Source organism: Penicillium maclennaniae (assembly GCF_028827695.1).
Source record: "Penicillium maclennaniae strain IBT 15551 chromosome Unknown utg000007l:1.0-4884863.0:1.0-4888362.0, whole genome shotgun sequence".
NCBI classification, from domain to species: domain Eukaryota; kingdom Fungi; phylum Ascomycota; class Eurotiomycetes; order Eurotiales; family Aspergillaceae; genus Penicillium; species Penicillium maclennaniae.
This window is the reverse complement of record NW_026623219.1, coordinates 764426-782115: the sequence shown is the minus strand read 5'-3', so window position 1 is coordinate 782115 and position 17690 is coordinate 764426. Positions and strand designations below refer to the sequence as shown.

General features: G+C 51.9%; 6 protein-coding genes across 6 annotated transcripts; 2 read left to right on the top strand and 4 right to left on the bottom strand.

Moving 5' to 3' along the window:
• Window positions 1–494: 494 nt before the first annotated feature.
• Window positions 495–2496, bottom strand: N7477_007499 (cytochrome P450; the record flags this gene model as incomplete). Its single annotated transcript, XM_056969162.1, has 7 exons — window positions 495–891; window positions 974–1245; window positions 1300–1547; window positions 1605–1756; window positions 1819–2010; window positions 2094–2226; window positions 2298–2496. 7 exons carry the CDS (start codon window positions 2494–2496, stop codon window positions 495–497), a joined length of 1593 nt encoding a protein of 530 aa, XP_056819194.1.
• A 2177-nt stretch (window positions 2497–4673) lies between these two features.
• Window positions 4674–5234, top strand: N7477_007498 (GFA family protein; the record flags this gene model as incomplete). Its single annotated transcript, XM_056969161.1, has 1 exon — window positions 4674–5234. The coding sequence occupies one exon, from the start codon at window positions 4674–4676 to the stop codon at window positions 5232–5234; it is 561 nt and encodes a 186-aa protein (XP_056819193.1).
• A 181-nt stretch (window positions 5235–5415) lies between these two features.
• On the bottom strand, window positions 5416–7303 carry N7477_007497 (retromer subunit VPS17; the record flags this gene model as incomplete). The annotated part of the gene is made up of 4 exons (XM_056969160.1): window positions 5416–6284; window positions 6347–6800; window positions 6871–7011; window positions 7133–7303. The coding sequence occupies 4 exons, from the start codon at window positions 7301–7303 to the stop codon at window positions 5416–5418; spliced, it is 1635 nt and encodes a 544-aa protein (XP_056819192.1).
• Window positions 7304–7712: 409 nt separating this feature from the next.
• Window positions 7713–10420, top strand: N7477_007496 (mitochondrial elongation factor MEF2; the record flags this gene model as incomplete). The annotated part of the gene is made up of 2 exons (XM_056969159.1): window positions 7713–8783; window positions 8810–10420. 2 exons carry the CDS (start codon window positions 7713–7715, stop codon window positions 10418–10420), a joined length of 2682 nt encoding a protein of 893 aa, XP_056819191.1.
• A 292-nt stretch (window positions 10421–10712) lies between these two features.
• On the bottom strand, window positions 10713–12242 carry N7477_007495 (GTPase-activating protein GCS1; the record flags this gene model as incomplete). The annotated part of the gene is made up of 6 exons (XM_056969158.1): window positions 10713–11129; window positions 11182–11289; window positions 11337–11367; window positions 11416–11939; window positions 12038–12106; window positions 12201–12242. 6 exons carry the CDS (start codon window positions 12240–12242, stop codon window positions 10713–10715), a joined length of 1191 nt encoding a protein of 396 aa, XP_056819190.1.
• Window positions 12243–12864: 622 nt separating this feature from the next.
• N7477_007494 (RNA-binding protein) lies at window positions 12865–14127 on the bottom strand (the record flags this gene model as incomplete). Its single annotated transcript, XM_056969157.1, has 4 exons — window positions 12865–13194; window positions 13258–13476; window positions 13532–13832; window positions 13922–14127. 4 exons carry the CDS (start codon window positions 14125–14127, stop codon window positions 12865–12867), a joined length of 1056 nt encoding a protein of 351 aa, XP_056819189.1.
• Between the last annotated feature and the right edge of the window lie 3563 nt (window positions 14128–17690).

Here is a 17690-nt window from a genome sequence, read left to right as displayed (position 1 = left end):
AATGCCCATCTCTCCTTCTGTATCATTGAGCTCAAATTAAGCTTGCGCCGAAGATTGTACGGTCACCTGATCAAGAAGATTCTCGCTTTCATTGCGTAAATCCATTCACCTGATCAGCAGGTGCCTTTTCGTGGTATGCAGTCAGCTAGTGTGAGGAGTGTGTATTCCATTCCATGAATTTCGATGTTTCTAGACCTATTCAAGGCCTCCTAGTCCTTTAAATTGGTCAATTTTTGGACTTTATCTTTATATTGCCAGACGTGCTGGAACTCCTATGAGCTGATTGGGAACTCCAGGATCACGCAAGCTCGAACACGATGGACATTGCCCACCTGGAATCGTTTTCGCTGAAGAGAGTTTTCAGGCCAAGACGCACAAAAAGGTATTGTTAGGCCAGTATGTCATTAATTAGAAGACTTCAGCTGGATATGTACAAGCGAATCGTCCGCCTCATGCCCACACAATTAATCATTGAAACATTACTAGTACGATCTTTAACACCGGATCTTCTGCAACTCGGACCCGTCACCTTGCTCCCAAGGGTGCTCTTGCTCCACCGCTAATATCAACTCTTCATGCGCGGCACTCCGAGGCGTAATCTGCAGCTTGCATGGAACCGGGTGGCTGATCACCCCAGGCTGGAACTCGGGTTTGATATCCACCTCGACGCCATTTTCGATGGGCTTACTGATCTTGAACACTGCAAGAGACTTTGCAACACTGAGCCATACTGTACTATCAGCCAAGATTCGACCAGGACAGACACGACGCCCAAAGCCAAATACGAAGCTGTGCGGATCTGTGTCGGGGGTGCGGCCATCGATCTCCAAGAAGCGTTCTGGCTTGAATGCCATAGGATCGTGATACAATGCGGGATCGTGCATCATACCCCTGGTGTGCGAGTTAGAAAACGGATTCAAATGAGCAATATCATGACGACTTCAAACTCGACTTCACAAAAAATGAAACTCACCAGATATTCGGTAGGATAAGAGAGCCTTTGGGTATATAGTATCCCTCGTAGATGTCGTCAGCCGTCGACATATGGGGAATCCCCATTGGTACTACAGGATGCCAGCGGAAAATTTCCTTGACCATCGCATTGACATAAGGTAGGCGATCGCGGTCTGCCGCCGTGGGGAGTCGACCAGGGCCGATAACTCGGTCAATCTCATCCTGGGCCATCTTCTGAACTTCCGGGTACAACGCCATTGCGAGGAAGAAGGTTCCAACTGAAGACACGGTCTATTCTATATTAGCAATCGTGTCGGTCATGAAGAGGCAAATAACGTAGCGTACAGTGTCAGCGCCCGCGCCATAAAGTGATGCTGTTGTCCATCTGGCAACCAATTCCTCCTCGGACCCGGAGGGTGGTATTCCATTTAATTTAAGTGTATCCGAGAGAAATGATGGCTTGTACCTGCCGTCTTTGATCCGTTGCTGGACGAGGGCGTAGGGCTTTTTCGCAACTTCTTCAAGGTTTTTCCTGAACTCTTGTGCCGTACGCTTGAAGCCAGCGCCTGGGAACCAGGATGGGACGTATTTTACTGTGTCGAAGTTAGCTCTGATGATGTGAACGATGGAGATTCTAGCGCGCAACTTACGTGCCGGTATTATGTCTACAAGCCAAGTACCTGGTGTCGCGGCATGTCCAAATTGCTCAAGAGCTACATTAACAAGGTTCACCAGCAGGTCTTCCTTGTGCGGTTCAACTCTATAACCATATGTTATTTTGAGGATGACCGCTCCGGCCTCACTATAAAAAAACACGTTATCATATTGTTCTCAATATTTTGAAGTATCTGGGGAATCACGAACGTCTGGATGTGTTGCGTCAGGTTTCCTTGGTCCTTCAGAATCCGCCACAACAGGCGATGGGCTTCCACCTCCTGCAGCGGAATATATTGCGCAGCGACTTTCTCCGAGCCAAAGTAAGGTTTCATCAGCTTCCGGTATGCTCTGAAACGGTCGGTATACGGCTGCATGGATAATGCATGGCCCCATCCCACCCTGTTTTGATGTTAATACGAGCTCCGAGATGGTGATATTGGTTTGCTGCATTAAGAATACTGAGAAGCAACTCTTGTACTGACATTTCGGATGCGAACACCATATGCGGCCGTGACGAGTATATTGAGGCGCGTTTGCGCAAGAGCTCCGACGCAGTCTCTATGTCATTTAGGATCACGATCGTCTGACCCATTACCGTCACAGAACTGATAGGCCCTACGAGCGCAGTATCGTATTAGCAACAGATCAAAAAAATTCCTCCGTCGATAATAGATCGTTCAGCATACCATATAGATCTTTATGCTTCAGCCAATGCATCCAGTCTTGCACCCCTGGAGGCGGCAAGTCGGCGATATTGCCCACGATGGGCCTGGGTGGTGGACCTGGGGGCAGTGGCCCCAAGGCTCTCCTTCGTTTCACCCATACCCCTGTGATGTAGAGGGCTAGCAACCCCAGGATCGCGTTCAAGAGCGCCTGCAACGACATGGCGACATGTCACAACATATGACAATGAGAATGGGAGAAAGAAAATTAGAAAGGCCAAGCGACACCTGAAATGCGGAACCCGGAGTGGCTCGTATTATTCAATCAGTCTCTAGCGCCACTGAGCTTCTGCAATACATGGCGCTTATGCACTCTGGGACTGCAGTGGTGCCGAGGCCCCCGCAGTTCATGGTCGACGGACCAACCATAAGCATCGGATATGTCCCAGGCCTTCCCCGAAGGCATCGACGGCGGCTTCGACGTCCGTGAGACGCACGGATCCGTTAGTCAAGGCTAGTAACAATAGGCCTTGGTCATGTAAATTAGACTACATGACGCCTGTTCGATTTCAGCAGCTTAGCCAAAGCAGACTGATTGGGGCAATGATCAGCCAACATCTCCGCTCGCGGCATCGAAATGTTCAATCATCGTCGATTCTCCTTTTCCTGCTGAATGATCAGCTGGCGCTAGACTGGGTTAGCATCTTTTCAACTGGTACAGTATTGTTTTAAGGGGTCCCGTGCGGGCCGCAAGTCCTGTCAAAAAACACTCGCGGAACTCAAAGCCAGCTTCCGTTGACATCTTCATTGGCGGGACTTCGTTCAGGCCGTCTGTGTGGTAACGGCGTTAGAGTACCCGACCAAAGGGACAGCAGGGTAGAGCCCCGTCAGCACTAAATGTGTCTCCATGACGGGGCCGCTGTCTCACTTGGGATTCGCGTCCTATTGAAGTGGGGGCCTTATGTAAGGAAAGGGGAACAGTTGATCGTGTGAATCTGTGCCTTGTGATATTCGAGAAGGCACGGAAGGTGAAAGCTGCACACCTCTGCATATACATGTGGAGCACACTCCACAGCTGTCCATGTCTTCAGGGAGAGGAGTGGGTCGTGGATGAGGCTACTGATAGAAGCTGCACATACCTGGGCAGCATGCGACACGTGATTTTCTAGACAGGTAAGGTGATGATCTCGAGACGCTGCGAGCTATACTGTTCTCTTGATCATCGCCGAATCGATAACTTGCAAAAATTAGAGAAGTTACTTACGAGATAGTAAGCCTTCACACCCTGTGGTATTCTCCAGATTCGTGTTTGTCCAATCTATCTTCTGTCTTCTATGTAATAACAGAGGTGGCAGAAAGCAAAAAATTTGCTAAGTGCTCCTCAGTCACAATCTTGCTAAAGACAGGACTGGCTACCACTTGTTTAATATCACAACTTAGAACCTGGTTTCTTTTTTGTGTATTAGGAGTGGTCCCCATCTGTCTGACAGCCGTCTCGCTGAAAATTGACTATCCTTCCGGGTAGCCATATATAGTAGTTCCCATTTGAGATTCGAAGATAGCTAGAATTAATAATATGAGCATGAAATGGGCCAACAAAGGCACGTCATGGAGACTAGCACGTCTGCCTCCTACAGTAGTTCTTGAAAAGGCATTGATCATGACATACTAAGGGGGCCAATAAAGTAGTTGACAAGAGCTTTCCATACTTCATCTGTTGTAGTCCTCGCATTCAGTACCACAGATTCAGCTTTCCCACTTTTCACATGAACAGAGGGATTCCTTGCGCGGGGACAAATCCGCGTGGAAATTTTCTCCTGCTGTTGTCGCTTGTGATCACTGAAAGCCGTCGTGAATTGTAGAGCGCAAGCTAAACTAGAAGCTTTTCCGTGCATATTAACCACTCGGAAAGTTACAATGGAAGAAGAAAAGAGACCCCTTGAAATAGCAGAGCGCAGCCACTCTCAGCAATTATTTGCTACCCGTCGCCCACTAGATGACTCAAAAGACTCCATTGACAAACTCATAGACTCCTTTATCTATAGTGACTGTAAACCGGGGTATTTTGGAAGATCTTCGATCCTACAAAAGCAAAGAGTCCAATGTTGCCGCCCTAGCCGCACCTCCACTTTGGTTAAGTACTTTTAAGTGCAAGTGGATACCGAAGCACACCATTCCGTGGCCTCGCCGCCGGCTAAAAGGTCCAGAACTGGTGAACAGACGATACGTCCCAACTTATACTGTAGTCCTTCCTCTCGGGTCATCTAATCATTTTATGTGAACTAGCTCGAAGTCCACCTAGATGTCAATCAAGTAATCTCAAAAATTGACTTATTATTGATGATTGGGAGACATGTTCGGGCTGTCTGTACTGTAGTGCTACCCTAGATTGATCTCGATATGGCCAATGAGGAATGCATGTGGCCAGAAGCCGAGCCTGAGCGCAAAAGCGGCGACGGCCATGGGGGAAAACCAGACCAGCACTACAGTCAAACGACTCGAGAAACAACTACACCTTCCTCGAACCCTTGCAAACCAGCTGCTCAATTTTTTCTTAAAATGGTCTCAGGAAGCTGTGCCTGCCGCTATATCCGCTACAAAACTTCCATCCCGCCTCAAAAACTGATCAACTGCCACTGCGTGGAATGCCGAAAACAAGCCGGAGCTCCTTACCAGGCCTGGGTATTCTTTCCGGCTGATGCTATTCAATGGACTGTCGAGCCGACTGAGTGGCGGTCGAGCGATACAGCTGCGCGCAGCTTTTGTCCTCGCTGTGGCTCGACGATGACGATGTACCTTGATAAGGACTTACCAGACACTGGTGTTGCTGCGGGGACGTTGGATGATGATGGGATGACAGAAATGCCGCAGCCGGCTGCCCATATCTTCCTGAAGGAGAAAGCTTCTTGGTTCGAGGTACCCAAGGACGGGGCTGAGAGGTTCCAAGAGTGGACTTCTTGAGTATTTCAGCGGGTACGCGGGATGAATTGGAAATGATCTGTCTTTTCATAGTATCGAAGAACAGTGAAAGTGGCTTGGAACCTAGAGACATGATAGGAGACGAATTACAAAGGCAACAAAGGGGAATCACGAGGTCGTGTTCAGGCTACATGTACAAAATCAATGCAATCCATCAACCCGATCAGAATGTGCTGGTGGCCAGCCGGCTGGCAGCGTTACGCGCATCCAGTCGATCATCATCATCCTCGGCAATCGATCCAACCTGGCTCGTAGATCGAACACGGCCCTGAGCAGTCTCGGGATGACTCTCCTCGTCCTCGTCATCGTTCAGGTTGGGAGCCGTGAAGCTGCCACTCATACTACGGCCCGTGCCGTCCACACGGCGGGGAACACCACTCCAGGCATCGCCCTTCGGACCTTGGCTAGATGCCATGTTAGACCGACGGACGGTGGGGTGTGCTTCGCGGCCCAGCCGGCTCAAACCACCAGAAGCATCAATGGCACGGATATCGGGTCGAACGCTTTCCAGGGTAGCCAGGGTGCGTCGTTCGGCTTCGATCTGGCGCAAAGTATACTCGCGGAGGCTGAACAAAAGGTCGTTAGTGGTTCGATCAAACCAACGACGCTTTTCCTGGAGTAGGTTCGTTGTCACGCGCTGGGTGCGCTTGGTGAGGTAATCCTCATGGCTCTGCGCCTCTTCCAGTGCGTTGATTGCCTCGTCGACTTTGTCAGGGCGGACGGACGAGCTGACCTTCAAGCGGTCTGCAGCGGCACGCTTACTCTGTGCGGTTTGCCGGGCTTGAAGGAGTTCGCGCAACAGAATGTGACGGTTGGTCAAAGTCTCCTTGACAATCAAAGCATCTGAAGAATGGTAACCCAGGGGCTCCCCAAGGGTCGTGGCCTCACCGGTCGCTTGGACAGCATGGAAATCACCCACCGTCTGAATGACCTTGCCGAGTTTGCGATAGGCCAGGCTCAGGCCAGGATGGGTTTCCTGCACGTGCATTTGCGCCATCTTCACACCAAAATCAGATTCGGCCAGTCCCACTCCTGTATTGAAGAGCATTAGATGAGACACTGTGGGTGTAGAAGGGTGTTCAATAACAGCATACCGCGGCGAGCTTTCACGATCCGGTCGACCTTGTGGCTCGAGTCCATGGATCCCAAGTAGAACAGCTTAACGATGGGGCGAGCAGCTTGTAGCTCAGGCGTGTCATCCGGTGGCGGCGCAAACTGCTTAAGCATCTTGCGTCGCACGCCAGTCGCAGGTTGCTTCATGTGCAGAACCGGGCTGTATCCGAAGTCGCTCTCGACAAACAGCACCACCTCGTCATCCTGGATGAGGATCTCATTGCTGAGGACGCAATTGAGCCATCGCTGCATCGAAGCCTTAACCCTGATTTCATCCTCATCGGTACCTGCGCCAGCCGGAGTCACGGGAGGCGGCACGGCGGGAACGAACGCTTCCGGGTTGGCAGAGATCAAGTGGTCGGCAAGCTTGGCGAACTCGGAGTGGGTGCGGCGAACATCGCGGTACTGAGTTGTGCGGAACTTGGGAATGTTGGTCTGCATATCAGGAACGAAAAGAGTCAGCTGTTGTCTGCGCGCATCCGCCCGGGTCATAGAGACAACCTACGTGGACATCAAAGCGAAGGATAGGGTCCTTCTTCCCTGTCCTCTCTAGACCGGTGATCTTGGCCTGAATCTTGTACACAGGTGCAGCAGGCCGGGAGTTCGGCTGCCGTAGGCCAGTCTGGTAGCGCGCGGGGGATTGTGACTGATGGTGGTCTGGATTTGGGGGATTGCTGCGCGAATGGCGGCTGCTCCTCGGGGTAGTCCGGGTCACCTAATTGAGCGCTCTGCAGTTGGGCAGAAAGGTCTGGGGATTGAGGCTCAACCTCATAGCCTCGCTCAGATCCCTCGATGGATTGTACCTGCCCTGGTAATGGAGATGACGGGATGTCGCTCGTGCCGGAGGTGGGGAATGTGGTTCGATCGTTGCGCGGAGATCCCCATGGCGAAGCGCCCGCAGAGTTCTCGGGATCATTGGAGATGGAAGAGTAGTCCATCCTTGTTGAGATTGGACGTAAGGAGCGTGTCCACGGGGAAGCGAAGGAGCTGCTAGTTCATGGCAGGCGTCAGTATTGATGGCTGGGGATCGACCCCCACAATGACCCTCAGGTAGCTCCAAGACAGTTGGAAACATACCTCTCGTAGCTTGAGATAAATATTAATGGCGCTTTTAGAAGCGCATAGCAAGTTGTACAAGCAGACTGAGGGTTGGGATCACGGGACAGCCTTGAGACTGGGTTGTTGAGTTGCAGGAGTCGGTTACGTATGGGCGAAGTGGAAGGTGCGCCAAGCCCGGTCGAGTAGCAGCTCCGCGATTCTTTTCCTCAACTTCAACGTCTACCGGAGGACCGCATGTCTTCTTGCATCTAGAAGACATAAGAAGTCATTTCTAGGCCACCAGCAGGCATGGCCATGGCTTCATTGTCTCGCCTCCCTCAGCCGGGGATGCGATGTATGGGTTCGCATTGTTTAAGGACCCAGACCAACCACCTGAAGAGCCTCATCTCTTCTGAAATTCGACCAAGATATTTCTCTACATCACTCGCAAGATGGCAGAGTGAGGCATTGGACCGAACACGCAACATTGGGATCATCGCCCACATCGATGCCGGCAAGACGACGACTACCGAGCGCATGCTGTTCTACAGCGGCTTCACTCGGCGCATTGGCGATGTTGATGAAGGCTCGACGGTGACTGATTTCCTGCCCGCGGAACGTGCGCGTGGTATCACTATCCAGTCGGCTGCCATCACATTCCATTGGCCACCTGGCGATGGCAATGGGGCTACATCAAGCACGCAAGATCCGTCACTGCCACGCTCAGCCCACTCACATACGATCAATCTCATTGACACGCCTGGACACGCCGACTTTACATTCGAGGTCATGCGGTCCCTGCGTATCCTGGACGGTGCGGTCTGCATCTTGGATGGTGTAGCTGGTGTTGAGGCCCAGACGGAGCAGGTGTGGCATCAAGCAAGCACATATAAGATCCCACGAGTTATATATGTAAACAAGCTGGACCGCGACGGTGCTGCCTTTGGCCGTACTGTGCGCGAGGTCAGCTCTCGCTTGTCTGTATACCCAGCTGTATGCCATATCCCCTGGTTCGAGGGTGGCAATGGGGCTTTTGTTGGCATTGCAGATGCAGTCAATCTACAGGGGCTACGGTGGAAGGAAGGAGAGGATGGCCGGACAGTTAAAATGAAGAATCTCCAGCTTTTGGATGCCGAGGAACCGGCTCTGGCAGAGGAGCTCCGTCGGGCGCGAATTGCATTGGTCGAACTGCTGAGTGAGCAGGATGAGACGATTGTGGAAAAGTTCTTTGAATGCGATGAAGACCATATGGCGATCGAGCCAATGGATCTCATTGAAAGCCTCCGGCGGTGCGTCCTTGACCAGGCGAGTCGAATTGTGCCTGTCTTCGCTGGGGCCAGTTTCCGCAACATGGGTGTCCAGCCTTTGCTAGACGCGGTGGTGAATCTCCTCCCAGTCCACCCGAGGCACCCGATCCCGAAGTCAGCATCAGCGGTGTCAAAGGGGGACTACGACGGTTGCTCTCTGGAGACTTGATTGTGGAACAGACCGAACAAGCATCTGCCCCGTCAAAGGGCAAGAAAAAGAAGAAGGCAGTGACACACGTTGACCCAAAAGGAGCCATCGGCAAGTTGCAAAGCTGTGCACTGGCATTCAAGGTAGTCAATGATCCCAAGCGTGGTGTACTAGTATACGTGCGAGTGTACTCCGGCTCGCTAGATCGCAACAGTCTGCTCTTCAATACGAATCTGCACATCTCTGAGCGCGCACCGCGACTACTGAAGATGTATGCGAATGACGCGGTTGAAGTGGACTCAATTCCTGCTGGTCACATCGGCGTGGTGGTTGGACTCAAGCACGCTCGAACTGGTGATACTCTTGTGTCCTACGCAGGTAACAAAGCCACGCCACCAGAGCCACTCACTAGCCTCCAACTACGTCCAATCGAGGTGCCCCTCCCGGTCTTCTTCACTAGCGTTGAGCCGCACAGCCTAAGCGAGGAAAAGCGAATGCAGGAATCACTGGCTCTACTTCTCCGTGAGGACCCCAGTCTGCATGTCAGCGTGGACGAAGAGTCAGGTCAGACCCTCCTGAGTGGAATGGGCGAGCTTCATCTTGAGATCGCACGGGATCGTCTGATCAACGATATGAAAGCGAAGGCCTCTATGGGACGGATTGAAATTGGATATCGAGAGTCCGGACTTGGCGCATCTGCTGCCATCACGAAGATCTTTGACAAGGAAGTGGCGGGTCGCCGTGGCAAGGCAGGATGCACTGCTATCGTTGAGCCTTTCAATGGAGAGGATGTCGCGGAAGTTGCAGACGAGGACACCCTTCTAGCCGAGACACTTGAAGGCAATCAAATAGTTATCCGTGCTCCAGGTCTGCAGGCAATGGACGAGGAAAGCAGCCCACTTCTTCCACCGGGTATGGACAATGCTGCTCTTCGCACGGCCCTTCAGAATGGGGCGTTGGCAGCACTTGCTCGCGGACCCCAATTTACATTCCCTATGCACAACACCCGAGTTACTCTCACAATCAACGAGGCGGAACACCTCTTTGGCAGTGACACCACCACATCTGCACTTTCTGCTGCTGCCCGTCAAGCCACCTCTGGCGCTCTTCGGAATCTCCTCGACGGGCCCGGGACAGTGATGATGGAACCCGTCATGAACGTCATTATCAGTGTCGACGAAGCTAGTCTTGGTTCAGTCGTTCATGATATTTCATCTTCCAGAGGTGGACACATTCTCTCACTGGATGCGGAAATTCCAGTATCCGCGACCGACGCCTCTGAATCTCCAGAAGACGTTTTCCCTCCTATTGATCCAAAGCGGGTGTATGCACCCGCTGATCCCTTCATCAGTGCGTCTGTTGGTGCAGAGGTATCGGCTTCTGCTTCTCGTCAGCGTACTATTACTGCCAAGGTGCCTCTCAAGGAGATGGTAGGCTACCTCAAGCACCTGCGCAGTCTGACCGCTGGTCGCGGCACCTTCGTGATGAGCGTAGACCGATTTGAGAATATGTCTGCCCCGAGACAAAAGGTTGTTCTTGCCGAGCTAAGAGGAGGCTTCTAAGTCCATGCTTCTCTCTACGCCTCCACCTATTGCACTATAATCTGTGATAATATACTCCTACAATGTACCACTACTCTGATCAAAACACAATCGCCTGCGATTTCACCTGAAATGCGCTGTCGAATCACATCCCATCGAGCCAAGAGATAACCCTTCATTCGAAGCAAAAATATAAGTCCAGACGGGCATCAACACCGACCATGAACATGGCATCTGAGCCCCACCGTGTAGTAAACACACCCGGTAATGACCAAACTCAACCCAAACTCAACCCAATATATACGGCAGAAATCTACCAGTTGTCATCCCAGTCATCTTTGCCCTTGGCTGTGGCAGCACCAGTCTCTGTCCCCTCTTTCCCAGAAGGAGCACTGGTCTCAGTAGGAATGGTAGAGTTTGCCAGCGGCGTAGATGCAGGGCCCTTGCGCATCGCGGCAGTGCCAATAACATCAGATCGCGACCCGCTTCGCTGGTGTCTGTTATCATTGCCAGTTCCATTGACATTGACCTGGCGCTCTTCACCAAGAGACGAGAAGTCATCCCAGAAATCCCTACGTTCGGGTTCAACGCGAGACCGCGTAGGACGACCATCTTCACCTTCAACGAAACGATTGAACTGGTCTGCGGCACCACGGACACCGGTCTGCAGATTCTGGCCCCAGCTAGCAGCCTGTACGCGAGCTTGAGCAGCGAAATCCGACTCGGCAAGCTGCAATTTCATCTTTAGCACGTACTTCCAACAACCAAGTGTCAATACATACCTGCTTAGCCGTAGGCTGTAAATATGCATCATTTACCTGCTTGGCACTCTTGCCAACAGTTGAAGCAAACCACCCAAGACCCTTTGTCAAACTTCCCATAGGATCCTTCTGGAACTCATCAAACGGCTGCTTTCCTCCAAAGCCCCCGAACCCACCAAATCCCCCCCAAAGGCGAAGATTTCCGGTCTCCAGCAGCAGGTGCAGGCATGCCACCCCCAAAGCCCGTAAATTTACCCCCCCTGCGATGGTGGCAAGGCCTCCGAGCGCCCGGCATTCTCAGACCCGAGTTTCGAAAAGTACTGCTCATTCTGCTCTTTCTTCGTCGGGCCCCGCGCGCTATCCTGCGACCGAATCGAAGACGCAGCAGGCGAGGCCGTCCGGGTTCCCCCCGTTGGGCCAGTACCCAGACTCATCGGCGTACTCGATCGCGAGGCAGTGGTATTCTTCTTCTCCTGTCCGGGCACATATTCGCGGCCCTCAACCTTACACGACAATCTCTCTTTCCACTCTTCTCCTGCGTCACCCTCGTATCGCTCTTTGATTGTAGAATCTTCAAACGTGCGGCCCTCGGAAACTGTCACGGTGTGCGCGTCGTAAAATGCTTTCCAAGGCTCGTTACCCCCCAGCTCCATGCGCTGAATCTCGGTGTGCTTGAAAGCGTCCATGGTGATCGAACGGACGAAGGAGATGTGTACACCGAGCCCGCGGTGCGTGCCTGCGCAGTTGAGGCAGATGAAGGTTCCGAATTTGGGGGAGGCCTGCGGGTTCGTTAGCTCGTGTGTGTTTTGGGTTCAGAATTCAGGGTCCAGGAAAGGTGGGTATAAAGGTATGGCGTTGACTTAGGAGTTTCACGAACCCATTGAGGTGATGGTGCGCCGCAGTCGCAACACCTGTCATTTCCGTTGGTCTTGGAGATTTGGACGAGCTGTTTAGGGCTAGCTGTTAGTTTTCCTTGCAGTGTCGCAGTGGTTGTGGCCTTGGACGTCTTGATGGCGGCCAATGGAGGGTTACCAACGCACCTTTGTCCTTGTCTCCGGGTCGACTTCCCACATGCGAGACATAGTGTGTAGAGTGTATAAGGAGAGACAATTGGGAAGTGGCGAGCGAGTGTCGTTCAAGGGTAGGGCGGATTCGGCCTCGGCGCTGTTTAGGGAAAGGTGTAATTTGAAGCCGAACCCCTTTTTTCAATCGCTCCACCGAGATCGTGCAATGGCAGAGATAATGGGTAGACGAAGTATGCAAGATGGATCGAACGGAGTTGCGAGGGAGTGTTTTGGCTGTCCGCTGATCGGCAAGGGTCACCCCAACTTAGCGTCATCGCTAAGTGTGGCACGCTATCCACAACACTCCGTACAATATGACTACGAATAATCTCCAATTGCAGGTCGTCATCAAGAGTTAAATGTGTGCTAAGATACAATACAGAAGGCAAAGGTCGTTAAGGGTGGAGGCATCAGCAAAACAAAGAAACTGCTCTCCAGCATGGACGACATGGCGATAGTCCATGGCGTCCGTAAAAAAGGTCATCACACCCTCCTCTCTCCCCAGATTCAACTTTCAAACAAGCGCATAACATATATCATTCCAAGGGGAACGTTATCATATGACTGCTGAAACACCTCCCATTCCAAACCTCAAGCCAAGTCAGCAAGTTATCTGCGGGGTAAAGAAATCGGCGAGAATTTAGGCCTCGGTGGGGGCAGCGGGGGCGGTGTTCTCCTCAGCAGGAGCAGCGGTCTCCTCGTACTGATCGGCAGCAGCATTAACATCATCCTCCTTGCCGGGGCTGTCAATGGCGACCTTGACAGCAATAGTGCGGCCATCAATATCCTTGCCGTTCATCTCGCTGACGGCCTTGGCTTGGAGCTCCTCGGTGGCCAGGTTAACGAAACCGAAACCGCGAGTCTTGCGGCGCTCGTTGCGGGCCTGGAGCTTCTTGATCATGAAACGGGGAATGGGACGCAGAGCGACCTTGGCGGAGACGGGGTTGTAATCGGCAAAGATCTCCTTCAGCTGTAGAGATTGATCAGTACGCGAAGTTTGGAGAATTAAAAGCTCAAACTGCTAGCCACGTACCTTGTCCTCGGTCAAGTCGTAGGGCAAGTTAGCGACCATGACCTTGGTCTTGGAAGGAATGCCATCCTCGGGGGGGCCACGCTGCTTCTGAGGGCGGGCGGCACGGGCCTTGCCCTGCTGCTTGCCCTCCACTCCAGCGGCCTCAGTCTCGTTCGTAATCTCGGCCAGAGGAGTCTCCTCGGTGGCAGTAGCCTCGGTGGGTTCCTGACCCTCCTGGACCTTCAAATTGTTGTCAGTATTTGTTGATTGGGGTTTGGAGGGTAAAATGACGTACTCCACGACCGCGTCCAACGCGACCGCCACGGCCACGAGCGCGACCACGGCCACGACCACGGCCACCGGTCCGCTTGCGGCCCTCGTTGCCGCTAGCACCCTCACCTCCGCTGGCAGCACCTTCCTTTGCCTCCGCGGGCTCGGGCTTGCGAGCCAACTGGACGGACACCTTACGCGAAAGAATCTCCTTGCCGGAAAGTTCCTCAATGGCGGCGGAAGCCTCATGGGCAGTGGCAAGATCCACAAAGGCGTATCCAACGGGGCGGTTAGTACGGGGGTTCACCGGGATCGAGGTGCTCTCGCTGCGGGTCACAAGTTAGTCATGGAGCTTTGCGGGGTCTGCCAGAGCCAATGTCTCAACCGAAGAACCAGCTAGCGCGTCACAACTTACATGGTGTAGCTCTTGAAGAATTCCTTAAGCTCCTCCTCGGTGGTCGCATAGGCGAGGTTTCCGATGTACAGACGACGGCCCTCATCGGCGCTGGCAGCCGCAGCATCGGCGGACTGAGTAGCGGCCGGGGCAGTGCCGTTGGTGTTGGCGGTTTCGTTGACGGTGGCAGCAGCCATGTCGGTAGTCAGAGCGTCGACGGCAGACATCTTGAAAGTGAGACACAAGAGTTCGTGATGGAAAAAGCTCGAACGTGCGTGGTGTCAAACAAACGGGAAGGTTTGTTGATTGAAGCCTGGATGCGGGTGAAAACTTGACGGAGGGAAGGAGCAGGGTAGCTTGGTGCCCTGAGATACCGATGGTGGGGGAAGATGGCAGACAAATTGAGTTAGTTGTTATGATGGAAGGAAGAAGGAACCTTTGGAAGGGAGACAGAGGAAGGAAAGGAGAGGCGGTGAGGGGCTAGCCGTGTTTGGGTGATCTGAGTGACTCTGTTACTGCCCCAAGCTCAGGTGCTAATGTTAGGTGCCACAGGCTCTCCTTGGGCGGTGACAGCCCCCGACCGGCCCTAAAAACCCACTCGAAACCTTGGGGCATTATGATGCCTTTCGTCTTCACCGCCTTTGTCCTCGAGGCAACCACTTGATGTCATGATGGAGCCCAGAGACCCAGTTTCTTTGAGGTACTATGACATTCGATGTGCATTCTTCTTGACTACGTAGCTCGCTAACAATTCACAGTACAATTTCTTCAGGGATCCAATATTGGAATTGAGACGCATACATCTTAATTCTGCCTGATTTAACCTGCACCATATGCGCCAAGTGCCACTGCCACCCCAGTTACCGAAGTAAACATAGATTTGGCAGCTTTACGCAGGGTGATCTTCCACCTCAGCCGGCTCCACTATGATTCGCGGTCCCGTTGATCTTCACGATCCACCAAGCAGAAGCGTTTTTCGAAATTACGTACAGAACTCTGCAAATGTTCTGACATCAGCTCTACTTGCCGCCGCACGTATTTTCTGTTTCATAAAGGTGAAAATGCTTTCTGACCTGCCATGGCTGTCTTCACAATCAAGCTTTTTTACCATAACTTCACGCAATACAGTTGGCACATATCCCTTCAGAAAAAAATGATCATCCGACGCTCAAGGGTCCCATCTGTGCTTAAATTTCGAGATCAGGAATACACTATTGCCCATCATTAAGTGGCCGCTCTGGTGACCATACTCAAATGCCGCAACTCGAGTGTGCCCGTCTCAAAGACGAGGCACTGACAATCGCGTACCAAGTCGTCGAACTACATTGAATTTTGAGCGTCTCATTGAAAGCCGTATCATCCACAACATCACCGTGAGTACCTGCAAATTCGGTAATGCTAATCTCTGGTCTCGGTTGGCCCTCGTTTCCATTGGAATGAAAGTGCCAAGAACATCGATGTACACCATACTGCGCCCGGCACGAGGGCTTTCAATCCGGGAGAAGTCAGCTTCGGCCACTTCTTGAAGACAAGCTTTGAAGACAAGCTTTGAAGAACCCATGGGTAAGGGAACATATCGAAGAGGCTAGACTTGATTTTCACTTAATACTGGATTTTGAAGAGCTCGAGTTCCTGATGAGGGCCTTTCTGGAAGTCTGAAATGCGTCCCATGAATACATTCCTATTGAATCCCAATGCCATGATGTTCCCTGTGTAGCCGGCCGGAGATGCTGTGGTGTTGCTATGGCTCTTGAAGAGGGCTCAATAAACCTGCGGTGAGGACCGAAGCAACGTCGGCGGGGCCACATGTTTAAGCTCTGACGAACGGTTCTTAAGGTAATGTACGACCAATCGTGGCCGCCAAATAGTTTGTTATTTCCGCAAATGGATCTTGCATGGTTGAGAAGAAGAGCAAGCCTGTTTATTACTTGGCTCGTTGGTAAAACTCTTGGAAATAGAGGTTGATTAGGGCCGCAAAGCTGTGGCGGAGAAGACGTCTGTCATTTCAACCGATTCTAAACTTTTGAGACGTTTCGGAGACTGTAAAATTGTGTAGGACTCATTCTAATCAGACTTACAACCGCATCTAATATCAAGCTCCAGTCAAGTAAAGGGCCGAGCGAATGCCTCTAGACTACTTATTCTGGTCGTTTCTTGTCTTTGAACTGAGGGCACTTCTGTCTGCGCCGCTTTTCTGTGAGAGGCCGGTTCTCCATTGTATGTATCTTCATTTGACTTTGTGGTTTCAGGCCCTGCTTCGATTTTGGGAGACGCTTGCATGACCTCGACAAAATCTAAGTCCGTTTGGGCTAGCTGAACGACGAACTAGTGGTCTTCCTTTTCCATCTCAGCCCATCGTGTGAAATTCTCCAATTTTGTGTTGAAAAAGACATATGGTGCAGCGAAGCGTATTATTGTCCATATCTGGAACCAAATCGCTATGTCTTGCCAGTGATAAGTTTGTCGGGGCATCAATTGAGTGGGCGGGGAGAGCTCGCAAGAAATGAATTTTACTAAATTGTAATCGGCAGGCTAACCATAGCATCTCATTAATAGCCCCTTTGCTACATACTTGCCGCGCAGGCCACCACCACCCTAGCGTTGACGTTTAGTCACTGGGACCTGACGTGTAACTCGGAGTGGCAGAAACTGCTGCGCAAAGAGCTTCACGGCCTACCATTGGATTCAGATTGAAAGTGTGATAGCAACACCGGTTCTTGACTGTTGTGTTCGAGAGCCGAGGCGCAAATACCCCCTATCCAGCGGACATGCCGAGAGAATAGTCCCAAACAAGAAGCCATTCGACGGGGTGATCCTCCCAGTCGGAGTGAGTACTTTCAGCCGCCTTTTTGTCCATTTTGAAGTGTAAATAGAATGGCCTATTGACCCCATCATACTGTCAAGGTCACTATTTCCGCTTCGGTCTTGGCATTGCATCATAATGCTGCCGTCTTTGACGATCCTTACTTGTACCGGCCTGGTCGATGGATGAAGACAGAAGCGGCGCAGCGCTCTCTCATGGAAAAACATTACATGCCATTCGGCTATGGCGCTCGCTTCTGCTTGAGCGTAACTTTTACACTGGCGCAGACCGAGATGCTGATCGCGTTCATCGTATTTCAGGCTCGGAATTCGACCAGATCCAAGTTCACCAACTGATCGTCGTAGTACGGACCAGCTCGACACACAGAATTCAATACCGCGGGGACTGCGGTGTGACATCGCCGTTAGGGAAGTTATCGCACGCCCTGGGCGCGTTATTGCTGAGACGGTGCTTTCCACGCTCTTCCACTGTGGTTTTTAGTCCCTAATGATTGGGGAACCTGGGGATGCCCCCAACACCGAGTGGGGCCTAGCTACTGTAATCTCTTTTCTTGTAAGAGGACTGAGGTCATGACAAGCGCCCTTGCGAAACGAAATATACGGCGAGTGGCAATTTGACTGTATGCATTTTGTGCACTTTAGACCTATATGCAGAGATTTATCCAGAATACACCCGTCTGAATGAATAGTGTCTTCTTTCCTTCCTGTCGCTAAAGCCGCCAGGTCTTGTGGGCCGGTTTTTTAGAATATTTGTGGTATCACCCACGATTTCTGTCTTCATCTTGGGGATCGGAACATAGTGTCAGGACAAATGCTACAAAAGCGTGCGTACAAGGCATATCTTAGGCGAGTCGACACGGGAACGAGTAGAATAAAGATTAGATCAATATCCAGGGGTTCAAATGGTGAATCAGCGTAGATTTGCGGTACTAGCCTTTTTGTACCGCCAAGGACTCCTGTAAAACAC